Genomic DNA, 17,918 nt, shown 5'->3' with positions numbered 1-17,918 from the left:
CCAATGTGCAAACAAGTATCTCCGACTCCCCACCCCACCCCCCACTGAGTTGCACGGGGGGGGGGGGGCTTAAATGCTCCAGCTTTTTCTTAGGGAGAAGCTCTCTTTGTCCTCCCCAGCTGTGCACCCTACACACTGACCCTATGCAATAAGAGCATGTAGAATGGCAAGCCTGAAATCTATAGTATATGTGAGGGTATGGAGAAAGGAAGTCTTTCCCCCTGATGGTTTATGCCACCCCTCCCTTCCTTTTCCTCCTTCGGTCTCCCTTCAATGTGTCCCTGGGGTCCAGACAGGGGAGGGTCTAAGCAAAGGCGAGCGCAGGATCACAAGCCTGAGCGTCCCAACAGAGAGCACTTGCATAGACAGGAAGAGAAGGCTAGCGGCTTGTCCACTCACCACCTCTCCTTTCCCTGGCTTTTGTGTCAGTGCTTCGTAGCTGCAAAGAGGGTGATCTGGAGAAGGGAGGCGGCTGGTTGGGGTGAGAGGCACCCCCTTCATGCGCGCGCGCACACGCGTTGCTGGCGCACGCACATACGGGCGGACACACACTCAGACACGCGCGCACACACACGCACAAAGCTCGCTCATCTCGAGCGTACTAACGTGGCCGCTTTCTTTGTGTGGAGCCCTCGAGGGGGGTTGGGGCCCCAGTCTGGTCCCGGGGAGATGGCGCAGCCTATCCTGGACCATGGGAGCCTGCAGCCCGCCTCAGCTGCAAGCCTGGCATCCCTGGAGCTCGACTCATCGCTGGACCAGTACGTGCAGATTCGCATCTTCAAAATCATCGTGATTGGAGATTCCAACGTGGGCAAGACCTGCCTGACCTTCCGCTTCTGCGGGGGAACCTTCCCTGACAAGACTGAAGCCACCATCGGTGTAGACTTCAGGGAGAAGACAGTGGAAATCGAGGGCGAGAAGATCAAGGTGATCCAGCCGGTCAGGTCCGGGAAGGGAGGGACCTGGGAGGGGGCTTCTCCTGAAGCATAGCTCTAGCGGTTAAAAATGTCCTGCTCTGGCTGTGTTACAGTTTGCCAAACCCCCAAACCCTCAGCATCTCCTTATCTCCTTTTGCTTATTTCAGTGGCTGCATCCCCACCTCCCCTAATTTTTCTAGGCAAGCGGGAGTGCTTGCATTCTTATCCCTGCTTGACAGCTTCTGGGAGGAAAGAGGGAAAAAAAAGAAAGCACGTTTGAGCTCATTCTTGACCCTGAGCTAGAGCAGCGGCGCCTGTGGGCAGAGACAGGCATGGTCCTGGTCTATGGGATGAATCCTAAAACACTTTACATATCTTTTAACCTCTCAACTGCTAGCAGACTGGACAAAACAAACAAAACACCCGCATCAGCTGAGCCTTGTGGCAGTAGAGGAATAGGACAGAATAGAAATCAGTCCAGAATGAAAGCTGTTATATTTCAAATTCCAGTTTACAAGTAATATTTGAGGCTGAGTTGGGACAGGGGTGGAGTGGACTGGTTATGGCACAAAGCCACCAGCCTTAAAGACTGAGACAGTCATGCACTGGCCCTGTATAATAGACAAAACTTATTCTTTGGGAAGAGCCTCTTTCAGATGGTATCTTCTTTCCTTGTCTGGAGAAACCTAATGAATGAATTGGCCATTATTCATTCTGCTGGCATTGTCTTCAGAAGGCCTTTTTTAAAAATGTAAAGCAACTTCTCTGAGAGCTATGGGAAGTGCCTTGCCTGTCCCTAACCAAAAAATATAGTTTATCAAATAAACTAAGTAAAATATTTTTGTAAGATTATTTGGGCTCGCCTTTATTAGAAAATCAGTAGGGCAGAAATATGTCAAAATGCAGGGGATAGCTTGAGGGAGAACATGGCAAAGCAGCTGCATGTCATAAGAGGCAAGGAGGGGCATGATGATGGGGAGAGAAGGTCTTAAAAAGGCACGGGGGGGGGGCTGGGAAGGTGGCTCAGTGGTAGAGTGCTTGCCTTGCATGCATGAGGCCCTGGGTTCGATTCCTCAGCACCCCTTTTGCAAAAGAAAAAAAGCCGGAAGTGGCGCTGTGGCTCAAGTGGTAGAGTGCTAGCCTTGAGCTGAAGAGCTGAGGGACAGTGCCCAGGCCCAGAGTTCAGGCCCCACGACCGGAACCAAAAAAAAAAAAAAAGGCACGGGGGGGGGGGTACTGACCAGCTCCTCTACACAAACACTTGGCCATTTCTTGAGTCTATGATTGGACCCCAGGGAAGGGTCCAAGGTGAAGACAAACCTCTTACTTGTCAAACAGCCAAAGTGACCACAGGCCTCTCTTTTGAATGAAGTACAGAGAAAGATTGAGCAACTGGGAGGCTGGTGAAGATAACTCCAAATTATGCCAGGTTCCTTGATTATGAAAATGAATGCATTTTAAAATGGCTTCAGAAACTAAGCCAAGGCTCTAGCTGTCAGGGAGATAATCAGCTAAGTACTGATAGAGGAGAGCCTTGCGGGGAGAGGACTAGAACATTCTTTTGAACTTGTGATCTTTTTACCCCCCTCACATATTGGAAAGGAAATTGTACATACCCTTTTAAAGTCAAAGAAGGGATCCATCCCTTGTCCTTTCCAAGTATTCTCATGTTGATGTTTGCACAGTTAAGGACTTCTAGTGAGTTTATGTGCTTTAATGTAAGGCTATTAGATTCTGGAATGTTTTAAACATGACTTCTTAATCCAAGTTACAAGTATATTTACAGATGCTCTGAAACCCTCAAAAACCTTAAAGCTTAACACTATCATTTGTTTAAAATCAAGCATGAAACTGAGCCAAAGAGTTCCTGAGACTTAGAAGGGGGGAAATAATTCCATCTGAAGTATTTGAGAGCCTAGAGAAGAAAAGAAAAGGAGGGAAGAGGGGAGAGGGAAGGAAGAAGCTGCAATGTGAGGAATGGAGGGTGAGGAGTGGACCTGAGTCATCCCTCCAATGACCATTCTTTCCATTCTACCACCCCTGTATTTATCGAAACTAGGTTTCATAGTCTTTGCCAAGGATTCCAGACTCTTTCCCAGAGGGCAGGGCCTGTGACAGTGTGACTCACTAGAAACAGAGCTCAGCACAACACCACGTGCAAATAAGCCCTTCATAGGGATTTTTCAGGGAAGATGATATATTCAAGAGGACAAAGCCTTGTGACACTGCTGAAGGAGGAGCTCTCGGAGGGCAAATTCTGCTGGAGCTCAGGATGGAGTGTAGGAGTAGGGAGATGGTGACCCTTGCCTCTGGTAAAGCTACTGAAATATCAAGGCCAGATCTGGCAAATGAGCGAGCAGCATGTCGGTGGGAAGATGGCAGAGATCAGAGATTTTGCCAATGCTTTGACTACTCTGGAGTTTCTCAAGGAACAAGTGCCAAAACAAGGCTAGGAAGTGACTGCCAAAGGGCAGACTACCTCTGGACAAGAGGGAAATGTTCAGTGTGACAGGCCAAGGTAGTGTTGGCTTATAAAATAGCAGGCCTGGTAGGATAGGGGGGAGAGAGGCCTTAGCCAGATTAGGGTGTGCCCTCTCCCAGGCTGCCTCACTGTGTCCTAGGGGAGCATGTATGACAGAAAACCACTGCTGGGGGATGACTGAATTGCCATAGTTGGAGCTACACTCTTAATTATCAGGCTGCCCTAAGAGACTATAGCTCCATTTGGCCTCTCCACTCACTCTGTCCCTTACCCTCATCCCATCACATTTATAACCCTGTGTTTTCTGGTTAACAGGAACTCAAGAAAAGCTTCCAATGTATGGGAAATAGTGTCTTCTATTTATTGGATAAACACAGACCCCAGGCTAGGCACTGCACAGGCATTGTCTCATTTGATAATCACAGCAACCCTATGAATTAGGATTATTTTTCTCATCCTCATTTTACAGATAAGGGCACTGAGGCTGAGAAAGGAAATAGTAGATCCAAGGACACATGGATCTATTGACTCTTGAGCCTAAGCATGTCACCTGCCTTCCTTGTGACAGAGCCAAGATTTCAACTCAGATTCAGAGCCATGCTCTGCTGCACTCACTCTACGGGGCAATGTCTAGCCACCTCAAATAGGAGAAGGGGGATGCTGGGAAGCCAGTTTTTCTTTCTTCTAGGTCAGGCACCTAGGAGGGTTAACGATGTCTCCTTCAGGGATGAAGGCTTAGCTCAGAGAAAAGAGTATATGGTTAGTATGCATGAGGCACTGGGTTCCAACCCTAAAAACACAGAAAAATAAATAAGGGGAAACATGTCCTTTTTCGTCATACCCAGGGCACTCAACTGAGGACCTGGGTTTTACTTTTGGCCCTTGCGATGTCTCACTGTGTGCATGAAAATCCAAGAATGGAGATAGAAGACACCTTAGAGATTCTCTAATTTAAAGCCTTCATTTTACATATAGGAAATTGGGGGTCAATAAGGGCAAGTAACTTTCCCCAAGATCGCACAGAACCAGGCCTCCTAATTCCCTTTTGGCTACTTTTCTCCATGTATTATGATGCCAGGCTTAGAAGAGCACATAAATCTCCACTAGTCAATTTGACTAGCTGGGTTACTTGTGACAGAGACATCATATGGGAAAGCTGACAGTTCTTCCTGATCAACCTAGTAAAGGCGGAGGCATCTCTCAACACTGAAAGGAAGGGCAGAAGCCAGGCAGAGTGGTGTACACCTGTAATCCCACTTACATGGGAGGGATAGGTAAAAGGATTTCTATACAAGACTGGCTTGTATGGAAATGTGAGACTGTATCAAAAATAGGCTGGGAAGGTAGAGCATCTTCTCACTAAGCATAAAGCCCTGAGTTTGAACTCTACTACCACTGGGGGAAAAAGGTGAAGCTTTCCTTAATAATAATAATATGTCTGTCATCTTCACTTTTAGCTCATCATATTGAGTCTGTCTCAGTCCCAAAGCATTGGCAAACAATGAATGGGAGGGAGTAGCAGAAACAGTGAATGGACTTAAGTAGTAGAGGAAGGCTCAGATGTTCTTAGTAAATTCTCATGGAAGTGGTCCTTCTGCCTAGTTTAGTTTTTCCTACAGGCTAAACACTCCCTCTGCCTCAAGCCCTTGGGACCAGGTAAACTGCAGGTCAGTTATGGCTGTGGGCAGGTACAGCCCATAACTGTAGATTGCTGCTCACTGGGGAGAACAACTTCCTGTGTCACATTACTGAGTGGATGAAGGTTGAGCTCAGTGTTCTTTAGATGCGGCCTGCAGTCAGAATGACATCATGTCTTCCTTGGGGCTTCTAAGCTTCCATCCTCTTCCAGTCAGTTTGATGGTTAATTATCTAGCAATGTGTGTTTCTGTCTCCCTCTCTGCCTCTCTTTCTGTACATGAAATTTATTTTCTCTGTTCTCCTTTGCCATTTTCTTTTTTTTTTGGGGGGGGGGGTCCGGTCGTGGGGCCTGAACTCTGGGCTGGGGCGCTGGCCCTCAAGGCTAGTGCTCTACCACTTGAACCACAGCGCCACTTCCAGGTTTTTTTTTCTGTATATGTGGTGCTGAGGAATGGAACCCAGGGCCTCATGCATGTAAGGCAAGCGCTCTACCACTGAGCCACCTTCCTAGCCCCTCCTTTGCCATTTTCTAACAGGGCTCTCTCTCTGTCTCTCTCTCTCTCTCTCTCTCTCTCTCTCTCTCTCTCTCTCTCTGTGTATGTGTGTGTGACATGCAGATGGGATAGTACAGCTAGTTGAAGTAAGATTTCTCTTAAACTTTTCCCATCATCCACTAGAGTGTCCTCCAAAGATTTCAGATGCCTTTGCCTCCTCCCCACTTTTCTTTTTGCACTTTTGCCCTACCCTATCAGCCTGCAACAAAAGGTCATTCGTACCTCATGGATAGAAAGATGCCAGACATGTTCCCTAAAGAGAAAAAATACCCATGTCAGCTAGGAGCATGTACAGGGGCTGGTGGTGGGGTGGGTGCTGCTGAAGCTTGTTCAAGCAGGGATGGCTCTTGGAAAATGGTCTCTTTTTTAAGGCTTTATTTCTGTTCGGTGATTTTCCCGTGATGTATCCCTCAAAACCTTCCTCCCTCCAGCTCCCCATCAGTTTGGGCCCATTGTCATCCACCAATGGCACGTTGGCAGTATTTTTCTCCATCCCCTTCCTCACTGAACTGCCCCTGCCTTATGTCTTTCAGCTTCCAGAAGCTAAGCCTTCTGTGCTTTCTAGGACAAGGAGCAATAGGAGCAGTGGAAGGCTGATGGGCTTTCTGAGACCGTAACAACTGATATTCGCAGAGCACTTTACATTTGGTTAAAGCTCTTATGTTATTTCATTGGGTTATCCTGGCAACCATGGAAATATCAAGTTCCCATTATAGAGATGAGGAAATGGAGGTTAAGTGATCAGGTTAGTCATTCAATCAGCTACTAAGTGGAAGAAGTGGAGTCTGCCTTCCTGACACCACCCAGTTCATCCTTTCAGACACAGTCAATTTGGTGATTTCAGGTGAGGGAGGGAGAGAGGTTTTATACAGTTGGCCATCTGTATTCAATCAAAGGAGGATCAAAATATTCAAAAACAATTGCACGTATGCTAATCCTATACAGGCTTTTTTTCTTTCTCACTATTCCCTAAGAAATAGAACTATTTATGTAACATTTATATCATGTCAGCTATTATAAGTAATCTAAGAGGGTGCTGGTAGCTCACATCTGAGATCTGAGGACCATGGTTCAAAGTCTGTCTGGGCAGGAAAATCTGAGTCTTTTCTCCAATTAACCAGCAAAAATCTGGAAGTGAAGCTGTGACTTACGTGGTAAAGCTGCAGGCTTGAGTGGAAAAAAAGCTAAGGGATAGCATTCTGGCCCCAAGTTCAAGCCCTAGTACCAGCACCAAAAAAACAACCTAGAAATGATTAAAGCATACCAGAGGTATGTGTTCATAAACAATGATACGTGTCATACTGTATCATATATGTACTTGAGCTTCCGTGCTTTAGTTGTCTGAAAGGCTTCAGGAGCCAATCATTAATGGATACTGAGGGACCACTGTGTTAGGCAAGGTTAGTCATGCACTTCCAAGGAATGCTATGCTCACGGCATTCCTCCAAGAGATGCTGTTCTTATCTGTATTTTCCAGATCAGGACACTGAGATAAAGTAACTTGCATAAGGACACCTAAGTAGCACATGATTTGGGAGATGTTTTGCATCCCAGTTGGTTTGACTCTACTGCACCCCACTGATCTTCAGAGGGAAATGAGGATATGGATATATGTGAAGGGTTCAAAGGCAGTTGTCAGTCCTGTCCGGTTGGGACAGGGAGGAATAGGTGAGAGGAAGCACATGCTTTCACTGCCTGGCAGAGACCATGGGCTTTGAGGATATTGAGAACAGGAGCACTGAACACAAATGGAAAAATGGCATCTCATGTACCCAGTGAGCCTGATTGATCTCATTCCTTTTCTGAGAACTTTGAGGCCCCACTACTGATTCTTCTATTTTCTGCTGAGAGCAGCCTGCTTCCAGGCTTAACTCTTACCACATACAGGAAGTACAAAGAGCTAGGATAAGAGAGCAGTGCCTACTGTTGAAATTCTAAGCCTCCAAATAGAAGCTTCAAGGCTCTCTTTATAAATGTTGAAAAAAAATAAAGGAGGTCTCCAGCAGAGGGACCCTCCTTGCAAGTTCGGCAGGGAGGGAGTGTGATACACAATTAGGAAGCCAAACAGCTAACCTTACTCAGCCTCAAACACCTCACACACTCCCACCCATGTTCCTGCGAGTGGCAGGTATTTTTAGAGTCTTGAGCTCATGGTGTTAAAGCATCTGCCACATGCCTGAGGGCTGAGAGGAATTCAGTCTTACTCAGAGGCAAGAGGCAAGAGTTAAGACTACTGTGGAGTTGGGTGCTGGAAGTACAGATCAAGAGACAAATGGTCATGTTATTTCTGGGCAAGACCTGATTTCTTCCCACTGACTTCCATTCTTCTCCTGGCTGTTCTTTCTCCTTTTTTCCTGTTCAGAACAGAAGGGTGGAAGGAATGAAAATATTTTATTTCCCTGTTTGCAAGTCCATTTTTTAAGACAAATATAATTTTGGGTGTAACTGAAGTCAGATGCTGTCTCTGAAAGGGACTTTTCAGATACCTAATCTGCCAGACTGCTTGTCGTTTTAGTGAATCATGCCAATACTTTTTTTTTCTTTTTCCAGTACCAGGGTTTGAGCCCAGGGCCTCATTGCACTTGCCCAGTTTTCCAGTTCTCTACCATTTAAGCTGCTCTTCTAGTCTGGCACTTTGCTGATTCATTGGCTATGAAGTCTCTCAGACTTTTCTGCCTATGCTGGCTTTTAACTGCAACTTTGCTCTCAGTGTCCTGAGTAGCTAGAATTACCAGTGTGAACTACCATGGTCTAGCTAATACTGCTTTTGGTGGTGATAATCATGATAACCATCATGATGATGGTAACAACCTGTTCCTCAATGAGCAAACTGATATAGAAAAAGACTGCTTACAGTTAACACAGAGAAGGGCCGAGAGCACTGATGAAATACATTTTAAGTGAATGACAGAGACTCAAAGTGCAATATAGAAATTCCCACAAAAAGAGAATTGAAAAGAAGTTGGAGAAGATTTGAGGAAGGTAGATATATGTGCTGAGTTTTCAAGAATGAATGAAAGTCAGGCACTGATGGCTCACACCTATAATCCTAGCTACTCAGGAGGCTGAGATGTGAGGATCACAGTTCAAAACCAGCCTGGGCAGGAAAATCCATGAGACTCTTATCTTGAATTAACCACTAAAAAACCGTAAGTGGCGCTGTGGCTCAAAGTGGTAGAGTGCTAGCCTTGAACCAAAGAGCCCAGGGACAGCGCTTAGGCTCTAAGTTTAAGCCCCATGCCAGGCAAAAACAAAACAAAACAACAAGAATAGGTGATATCGGATTGGGGTTGGGGGGGAGGGGGGAGGCTGGGAAGGGATGTGAAGGGTAAACAAAGGAGGAGGCTGCAATTCTTGGTAAGAAATGTACACATTATCCCGCCCATGTAATTGTAACCCCTCTGTACAGTATGTTCACAAATAAAATAAAATTAAATTAAAAAAAAGAATAGGTGATATCAAAACAGGGAAAAGAGCTGTTTCAGGGAACGATGAACCAGCAGGACAAAAGGCATGGAGGAGGGAATGAACTAGGTATAACTGAGTAACTTAATCAGGCTGTGAGAGGTCAAATGATGGCAGACAGAAAAATTTTCCATTTGATGACATGTGCAGTAGAGAGCTACCATAATTTCCTGAGGAACAAGATGATGTGCTGATGTGAGCAGGGATTTTAGGAGGTTAGTCTGACAGAAGAAGGTCTGACTGAGGAACAGGAAAATCCAAGTACAAAAAGAGGTGATCCTGAAAGTCATGCTAGAGGAATGTGGAGGCTATGTCCACAAGGGACAATGAAAGCTGATGTTCAGAATGATGACTCTGGGACCTTGTAAGGTCCTCAGTCAGCAAAGAGATTCATTTACAGTTACTAGATTATACTCTCTGACTTCTAATTCTAAATAAAAGTCATAGTTGGAGGCCAATTAGTGGCCATAATCAAATTTTCTTTGATAACTGAGAACTGTGTAGGAACTCAGGACCATCATTGTCAGTATGAATGTTTCTTGGCCCAGACCTTGGATATATAGAGAAAAAATATAGAGACCTTGAATATGAATTGATTCTCAGAATATCCACAGGGAGTTTTTTGTCATTTAAAAATAATGTTTACAGAATTGTACCACAGGATTCCAATTCAGCATGTCAACTTATGACTATAATGTATCCTGATGAGTGTCACTGCTTTCATTGTTTTACCCCATGTCACTGATACCAACTTTTATCCTTCTGAAGTTGCTCTTTATCCCAAAAGCTGAGGTGCAGGAGAAAATCCAGTGAGTTAAATTATCTTTCAAATAACTAATCAGTAAATTAAAGTGAAAGCCAGGCATGGTGGTTTGTGCTTACAATGCCAGAAGTGGGGAGACTGAGACAGGAGGATCGGATAGAGAGTTCAAGACAAGGCTGGGCTATTTATTTTTCTTTTTTCAAAAATATTATTATATTCAATTTTCAATTTTCATTGTTATTGCAAAGAGGAGTTACAATCTGATAAGTCAGGTACATTTCTTTTTGGACAATGTCACCCCTTTCCTTGCTCTCTCCTGTTCCCACCCACAAGTTATATTGTTATAGTGGTTCAAAGCCTGCATAGACAGGAAAGTCTGTGAGACTCTTATCTCCAATTAACCACCAAAAAGCTGGAAGTGGAACTGTGGCTCAAATGGTAGAGCACTAGCCTTGAGCAAAAAGAGTTTAGGACAGCATCCAGGTCCTGAGTTCAAGACTTAGGACTTCAACAAAACAAACAAATAAAAAGTGAAAAATTTCAAGCTAACTATTATTTCCTTTAAAAACAATACAGTTGATATCCTAGTACTTGGGAGACAGAGATTGGGAGGATTGTAGTTTGAGGCCACTAAAGACCCTATCACAACCAACAGCTGGGTCTAGTAGTACTTATCTGTCATCCAAACTACATGGGAGGCAGAGATTGGGAGGATTATGGATCCAGGTCAGCCGGAGAAAAAAAGTTCATGTGACCCCTCTCAACAGAAAAAGACTGGGCATGATGGTATGTGCCAGTCATCTCAGCTACAGCAGGTGGTGTAAATGGGAGAACTGAGGTCTAGGCCCATCCAGGCAAAATGAAGTCTTATCTCTAAAATAACAAGAGCAAAAAGGCCTAGAGATGTGACTCAAGCCTAGAAAGTGTAAATCCTTGAGTTCAAATCCCAGTACTGCCAAAAAAGAAAGTCAGGCATGTTGGTACATTGTGTAATCCCAGATACTTGGAAGGCAGAGTTAGGAGGGTCACAGATTTCAGACCTGCCCAGGTAAAGTTAGTAACACCCTATCTCAAAAACAAAAACAAAAACAAAAGGGTTGGAGACATGGCTCAAGTGGTAGAGATTTCATGTATCAGGACATAGATTCAATCCCCAGTACTGCAAAAAATTGCAACAAAAATTTAAAAACCACGAAACCAACAATAACAAACACGCTTTGAAGTAGAAAATTGGAAAATATGAAAGAAACTACCCAAAGATATTTTAGTGCTAGGATTGAGCCCAAGGCTGTATAAAATTTCTCTCTCTCTCCCCCTACTCATAGTTTATAAGTACTTCCCTCACTATTTAGTCTTGGAAAACATTTTATTTTTTTGCCAGTCCTGGAGCTTGAACTCGGGGCCTGGGCACTGTCCTTGAGCCGCTCTGTGCTTAAGGCTAGCTAGCACTCTACCACTTGAGTTACAGTGCCACTTCTGGCTTTCTCTGTGTATACTGAGGAATCAAACCCAGGGCCTCATGCATGCAAGGCAAGCACTCTAACACTAAGCCACCTTCTCAGCCCAAAACATTTTATTTTTTTGTGCTAGTCCTGGGACTTGAACTCAGGGCCTGGGCACTGTCTCTGAGCTTTGGTTCTCAAGGCTAGTGCTCTGCTACTTGAGCCACAGCTCCATTTATGGCTTTTATGGTAGTTAATTGAGATAAGAGTCTCACAGGGACTTTCCTACCTAGGATGGCTTTGAATTTTGATCTTTAGATCTCAGCCTCCGGAGTAGCTAGGATTTCAGGCTTGAGCCACCAACACCCAGCTTGAAGACATTATTTTTAATGACTGCATTATAGCCCATTGTATAGCTATTCCTTTCTTAGTGAACTGTTAGGTTGTTTCCTGTTTCCTGTTTTTTTAAAGTATGAATAACAGTATGATTAATCTATTTGTATGGAATTTTGAGCACGTCTTTATTATGTCTTTGGAATAGACTTCTAAAAGTGAGACTATAGGTTCTAAGAGCTGGGAATATTTTTTTTGTCAGTCTTGGGGCTTGAACTCTGGGCCTGAGCTCTGTCCTTCAGCTCTTCAGCTCAAGGCTAGTGCTCTACCACTTGAGCCACAGCACCACTTCCGGTTTTCTGGTGGTTTATTGGAGACAAGAGTTTCACAGCCTTTCCTGCCCTGGCTGGCTTTGAACCTCAATCCTCAGATCTCAGCCTCCTGAGTAGCTAGGATTACAGGTGTGAGCCACCGGCACCCCGTGAGCTCTGAATATTTTAAAAGTTCTTGCTTCATACTGCCAAACTGCCATCTAAAACAGTCGGCTGATTTATGTTCTAGTTCATCAGCTAAAGATTTTCAGATTTTTAACTCAACCCCTTCAAGTAATAATTTTAAGGAAAACGACAAACCATAAAACTTGCAATACTCAGGTAAACCCCATTTTGGTAATCTTCCAAAAACGACTTCCTGTGTCAGGGATTGTAACCTTATTTTATAAATGCTACAGAAACTTGTGTTCTCTTGTTTGTGTTTCCTTTTCTGACTCCACATCTGGGTCTTTGTTCCAGGTTCAGGTGTGGGACACAGCAGGCCAAGAACGCTTCCGTAAAAGCATGGTCGAGCATTACTACCGCAATGTACATGCAGTGGTCTTTGTCTATGATGTCACCAAGATGACCTCCTTCACCAATCTAAAAATGTGGATCCAAGAATGCAATGGGCATGCTGTGCCCCCGCTAGTCCCGAAAGTGCTTGTGGGTAACAAGTGTGACTTGCGAGAACAGATCCAGGTACCCTCCAATTTAGCCTTGAAATTTGCTGATGCCCACAACATGCTCTTGTTTGAGACATCAGCCAAGGACCCCAAAGAGAGCCAGAACGTGGAGTCAATTTTCATGTGCCTGGCTTGCCGATTGAAGGCCCAGAAATCCCTGCTATATCGGGATGCTGACAGGCAGCAAGGCAAGGTGCAGAAACTGGAGTTCCCACAGGAAGCTAACAGCAAAGCTTCCTGTCCTTGTTGAAACCAAATGGTGTAAATACAAGAGAATTATCACTGGTGGTTTTCTTCCTTTTCCTTTTTCTCTGTGCCTGCATAATGCTGACACCTGCTTGTTTCCATAAAAATTGATATCGAAATAAAATTTGTATAGATTATCACATGGTTTTTTTATTTCTTGCTTTTCTGCAAGAAGACCTATTTTTTTCCTCAGTGGAGGCGGAGGGGGGGGGGAGGGGGATGGAATCCAGGGCCTTGCACATGCTAGGCAAGCTACTCTACCACTAATGCATGTGAAGGCACATTGCCTGCTAGCCTTCTATGCAACCTGAAATTCTCATTATTTGAATCACTTCTTCAGGATTAATTCATTCTCTTGATATCATTCGTGAGCATAAGCCCCTAGTGACTATGATACAGGCATGTTTTTCTAGAGAGACAATGCAGGTGGCGGGATAGAAAGGGCCTAAAAGGTGCTGTGGACTCGGTGTTTCCTAAGTTCCTTAGCTATGTGTCATTGAGGTCAAGATAAGCAGTTCTCTTTCCTAAAGTTTAAAAATAATCAGTAGGCCTAATTACTTTCCCATTTTTCTTTCTGAATTTTTTTTGTTGGTCATGGGGCTTGAACTCAGGGTCTGGGTGCTGTCTCTGAGTTCTTCTGCTCAAAGCTAGCACTCTACCACTTTGAGCCACAGCTCCACTTCCAGTTTTTGAGTGGTTAATTGGAAATAAGAATCTCATAGGGATTTTTCTGCCTGGGCTAGCTTTGAACTATGACCTTCAGATCTGAATCTCCTGAGTAGCTAGGATTACAGGAATGAGCCACTAGTGCCCCGCTTACTTCCCATTTTTCACAAAGCTAACTTAGACCCCAACAGTATTTATTTCACTCTTGCCCTTTCTTGGATGGAGCATGGCTCAAGGTAACTCCTACCTCTTGTGCTCTAAAACCTTTGTTAAAGAGTAGGGAGTTAATAAGCAGACACATCCCTTAGGTTCAAAGGCCCTGTTCTCTAGTCACAGAAACAGTGAATATACTGGAGCTACTTGAAAACAAGATTTAGACAAAGTGCTGTCTTGGACCATGGGAATTGAGAGCATTATGTACTCAACATCAAAGAGGGCAGAAATATTTAATTTGATTTACTTTGTATGCTGAATGAACAGTAATGTTTGGATTGATAAGGAAGAAGGGAAAAGTAAGGGAGGCAGAAAGCAATCTTGGCAGTTGGATAGCAGAACAACTAGGAATTTGGTCCAAGGGGAGCCAAGCAACTCTAATAGGGAGTCTGGGGAGGCTGCATAGGAGGTAGAACACTTTGTACTTTGCTTTCACATTGTACTTTCCAATGGGAACTTTGGGTGGTTCTCTAGCAGGAGTGTCCAACAGCTACATCCCACACAATTAGCCCTATTGATGTGAAAGGCCCTTGTTGTCAGAGTGAATGCATATCTGTAATAGCTTCTGGTAGATATCTTTTTTGGGGGGAGTGGTACTTTAGGATGCTCTGCTATTGGAATCCCACTATGCCAGGCTTCTGGGATGACAATGACTGAACTCTTTTCTCTGCTAGGCATGTGCAGTTCTGCCTTTAGGTAACAAAGGGTAACACACATCCAATGTGAATACCATCCAAACAAAGAGCCTATCTTCTTCCAGGTTCCGTTCCTACAACCCTCTCTCATCCCACGTGGCCTCAGATTCAGCCTAACCCCCAGTCTTGTCCCATCTATGTGGCTTCTGGGTGGATGCCAATCTTTGAACTTAGTATTCTAGTTAAAATTGGTTTTCTTGTCAGTTGTCTCAACCCAATGTCTTGTCCTTGCGTCTCCCTTGAGGGGCTTGGGTAATGTCTGTTGATATGCTGCCTGATGAAACCCTGGTTGCTATGCTTCTCCCAGTAGAATAGTCCATGATTTTGCCTAAGGCTCTATATGCTGACTCTTTACCCAGGACATGACCTACTCTGTCTAGCTCCTGGTCACTTTTTATCAGGGACTCTTTCTGCTGCAACATGACCAAGATGACAATATTTTGAGTCCTTTAACCAGGGTTGCCTCTTCTTGGATCTGGATTGCCTCTGACACCTTTCAGACATTCAACACACACTTATTGAGCACCTAACATATGCCACTGTTCTTTTTTTTGTCAGTTGTGGGGCTTGAACTCTGTGCCTGGGCGCTGTCCATGCATTCTTCAGCTCAAGGCGAGCGCTCTACCGCTTGAGCCACAGTGCCACTTCCAGTTTTCTAGTGGTTTATTGCAGATAAGAGTCTCAAGGACTTTCCTGCCTGGGCTGGCTTTGAACCGTGATCCTCAGATCTCAGCCTCCTGAGTAGCTAGGATTACAGGCGTGAGCCACCAGCACCCGGCTCATATGCCACTGTTCTAAGCCCCAGAGATACATAGGTGAATGAGCAAAATCCTGCTTTCAGAAAGGAGAGATGTGCTAATCAGGAAATGAGAATTATGTGAGATTATTTGAGAGTAAGACCAACAAAGACTCCAAGCTTTTGAGCCTCTCAAGACTTTGGCCAATTATCTTTGAATAGTAGACACTCATGGATCTTGTCTGCTTCTGTATCCTGTTCTTCAGACACTTGGAGACAGTCAAAAAGTCTTAGGGCTCCCCACTGTGGTTCTAGGAATGAACAGCATTTCCAGGCTCCACCCAGATCTTTCTCTCAGTCCTTTACCAGGCTCCCCAGATCTCTTCCCACAGGGACAGGGACAGATGGCATCCCAAAATGAGGCCAGGGAAATTTTACTGGGACAGTACTAAAATATTTGGTTGGGAAGAACAGTGCTTGCTGTCAGAAGGTGGCACAATGGCACTCAGATCTCCCTCAGATGGAGGGAAAGGATTTGGAAACAAGCAGAACTCAAAGCATACCTGATGGAAGGAAAACCAGGAAGCCAGAGCACCATGCTGCTAGGAGGATAGTGAGGGTGGTAGGGAGCCCCGAGGGTCCTTGTTTGGCCTCATTGAACCGATTTATGCTGGCCATGATCTCTCCTCCACTATCCACATCTGTTTGCAACTTGGGTATTTACTTGTACTACAGAGCAGGACCTGCAGAAATAACTGCAAACATTTGAATGCTTATTATGTGCTCAGCAATGTGCTCAAACATCTGGTATTCATCCAATATCGTGTTAAATGCCTCTCTTCAACCCTATGAGGCAAGGACACTGATTTCCACTTTGTGAACAAGAGTGGAATGTAGACCAGATAACTCCAAGAAGCCCAACTGGCTGGCAGAAGTATCAGCTCAGGGTCAAAGGAGATCTTAAAATGTCCTTGCCATGGACAACAGCTGGGGACCACACAGCCATCTGCACTCTGCTGATGAGCCTTTGGGGCTATAGGATCTTGTCCTTGGGCCTTGTGGAGCAGTCCCTCCCCCAGTCTTTACCCGTTTCTCCAGGCCTCTGGGTCCAGATTCCAACTGAGAGCAATGAGCCTGAGCTTAGGGACTGTTTGTCTCCCTAGGCTCCAATGATTAGAGAACCCAGAGCCAGAAGATGCTCTGAGCACCACCGCCTAGGGCAGGGCCAGCCAGGGGGATTCCAGCGCACAACAGCTGGAGCAATCCACACCAGAGTGAAGGGACTGCAGCCCACCAGGGTGTGGGGAGGGGGAGGTGGAGCTCTGCTTAGAGCCCCCTGGAAAGCAAGGCTCAGCTTCTCCTGCAGCTCTCATCAGCAGATGCACACAGGTCAGCATTTGTCATCTTGTATCACCTGAGGAGGCCGAGAGGCTGTTTTACTTCATAGACCCGTGTCAATTCCCTGTCTATTTGCTGCCAGTGTCCTTCTACCCTCTTAGAGGAAACTTTCTCCCTCTAAAATACAACCAGCCTAGCCAGGCACTTGTGGCTTATGCCAGTAATCCTAGCTACTCAGGAGGCTGAGACCTGAGGATTGCAGTCTGAAGCCTGCAGGGACAGGAAAGTCCGTGAGACTCTTATGTCCAATTAACCACTGAAAACCCAAAAGTGGAGCTGTGGCTGAAAGTGGTAGAGCACTAGCCTTGAAAAAAAGAGCTCAGGAACAGTGCCCAGGCCCCATGACCAACAAAAAATGAATGAAAGAAACAGCCTAGACTCCACTGGTTTGACATCTTGCTCAGACTGTTGAGTTGCTGCCTTACCACATACAGGCCTCCTCCTGGCCATCCCTTATCACTTCACTGAAAGGAGCCTTGCACCTTCTGAAAAGGTTATCCTAGGCTCCTGAATGACTTCCAAGTCTCTTGAAAATGCAAGTATGATTCAAATGGAACAATCATCTAGGTTAAAACCTTGTTCTGGCTCCAAGTCCCTTTAACTGTCTCTATTCCTAAGAGCTGGTATAGGGATAGCAGGACTGAGATGATGATTCCAGAGATTCTGTCACATTAGTGGTTCCCAAATGTTAGCTTACAGCCAACTGCAGGAACTCAGTGGGGCTTGTTATAGGACAGATTCCTAGAGTGTCTTCCCTAGCCATTCTGATCTAGATGCTCTGGGGGTAAGACCCAAGAATTTGAAATCTTTTTTGTTTTAAAGCACTGAGGATTGAACTCAGGACATCATTGCCTCACCACTTTAGCTTTGTTCCCAGGCCTTTTGTTTTTTGAATGGGGTTTCCTGGCTAATTTTGACCCAAAGGGCTTTCCTTAAACTGAAATACTCCTACTTATGCCTCCCAAGTAGCCAGGATTAGTCATGTGCCACCACACTCAGTCAAAAATGTGAAGTTTAAAAATGCCCACAGATTATTGCAATCTGCCTCCAGCTCTGGGTATGAACTAGACTGATGAACTATAAAATAACAAAATACCTTTCTTGAATCAGAACTTTAATACCAGTTATGTGGACCACTGAATGATCTGGGTACCCAGGGAATTGAACCCGGTAAAACAGATCCTATCCAGCCATGAAGTTTACAAAAGAACTGAAATTGTTTCAGCCATACCCACTGTCTTTGGTATTCTCCTGAAAGTAGTAGGTAAGAGCCTAAACTAAAAGAGATTTGGGAAGGATAACCTTAAATATAAACACTTTCTCACTGGGTACCACTTGCCAGGTAAGGAACAAAACTGATAATTGAATGCCTA

At 44.9% G+C, this 17,918-nt stretch overlaps 1 protein-coding gene across 1 annotated transcript; it reads left to right on the top strand.

Moving 5' to 3' along the window:
* The first annotated feature begins 320 nt into the window (after positions 1–320).
* On the top strand, positions 321–12,981 carry Rab33a (RAB33A, member RAS oncogene family). Its single transcript, XM_013018110.1, has 2 exons — positions 321–927; positions 12,386–12,981. Exons 1-2 carry the CDS (start codon positions 670–672, stop codon positions 12,839–12,841), a joined length of 714 nt encoding a protein of 237 aa, XP_012873564.1. The 5' UTR covers positions 321–669; the 3' UTR covers positions 12,842–12,981.
* The last annotated feature ends 4,937 nt before the right edge of the window (positions 12,982–17,918 follow it).

Source organism: Dipodomys ordii, unplaced genomic scaffold, assembly GCF_000151885.1.
Source record: "Dipodomys ordii isolate 6190 unplaced genomic scaffold, Dord_2.0 Scaffold38, whole genome shotgun sequence".
Classification (NCBI taxonomy): Eukaryota; Metazoa; Chordata; class Mammalia; order Rodentia; family Heteromyidae; genus Dipodomys; species Dipodomys ordii.
This window is presented reverse-complemented; position numbering and strand designations above follow the sequence as displayed.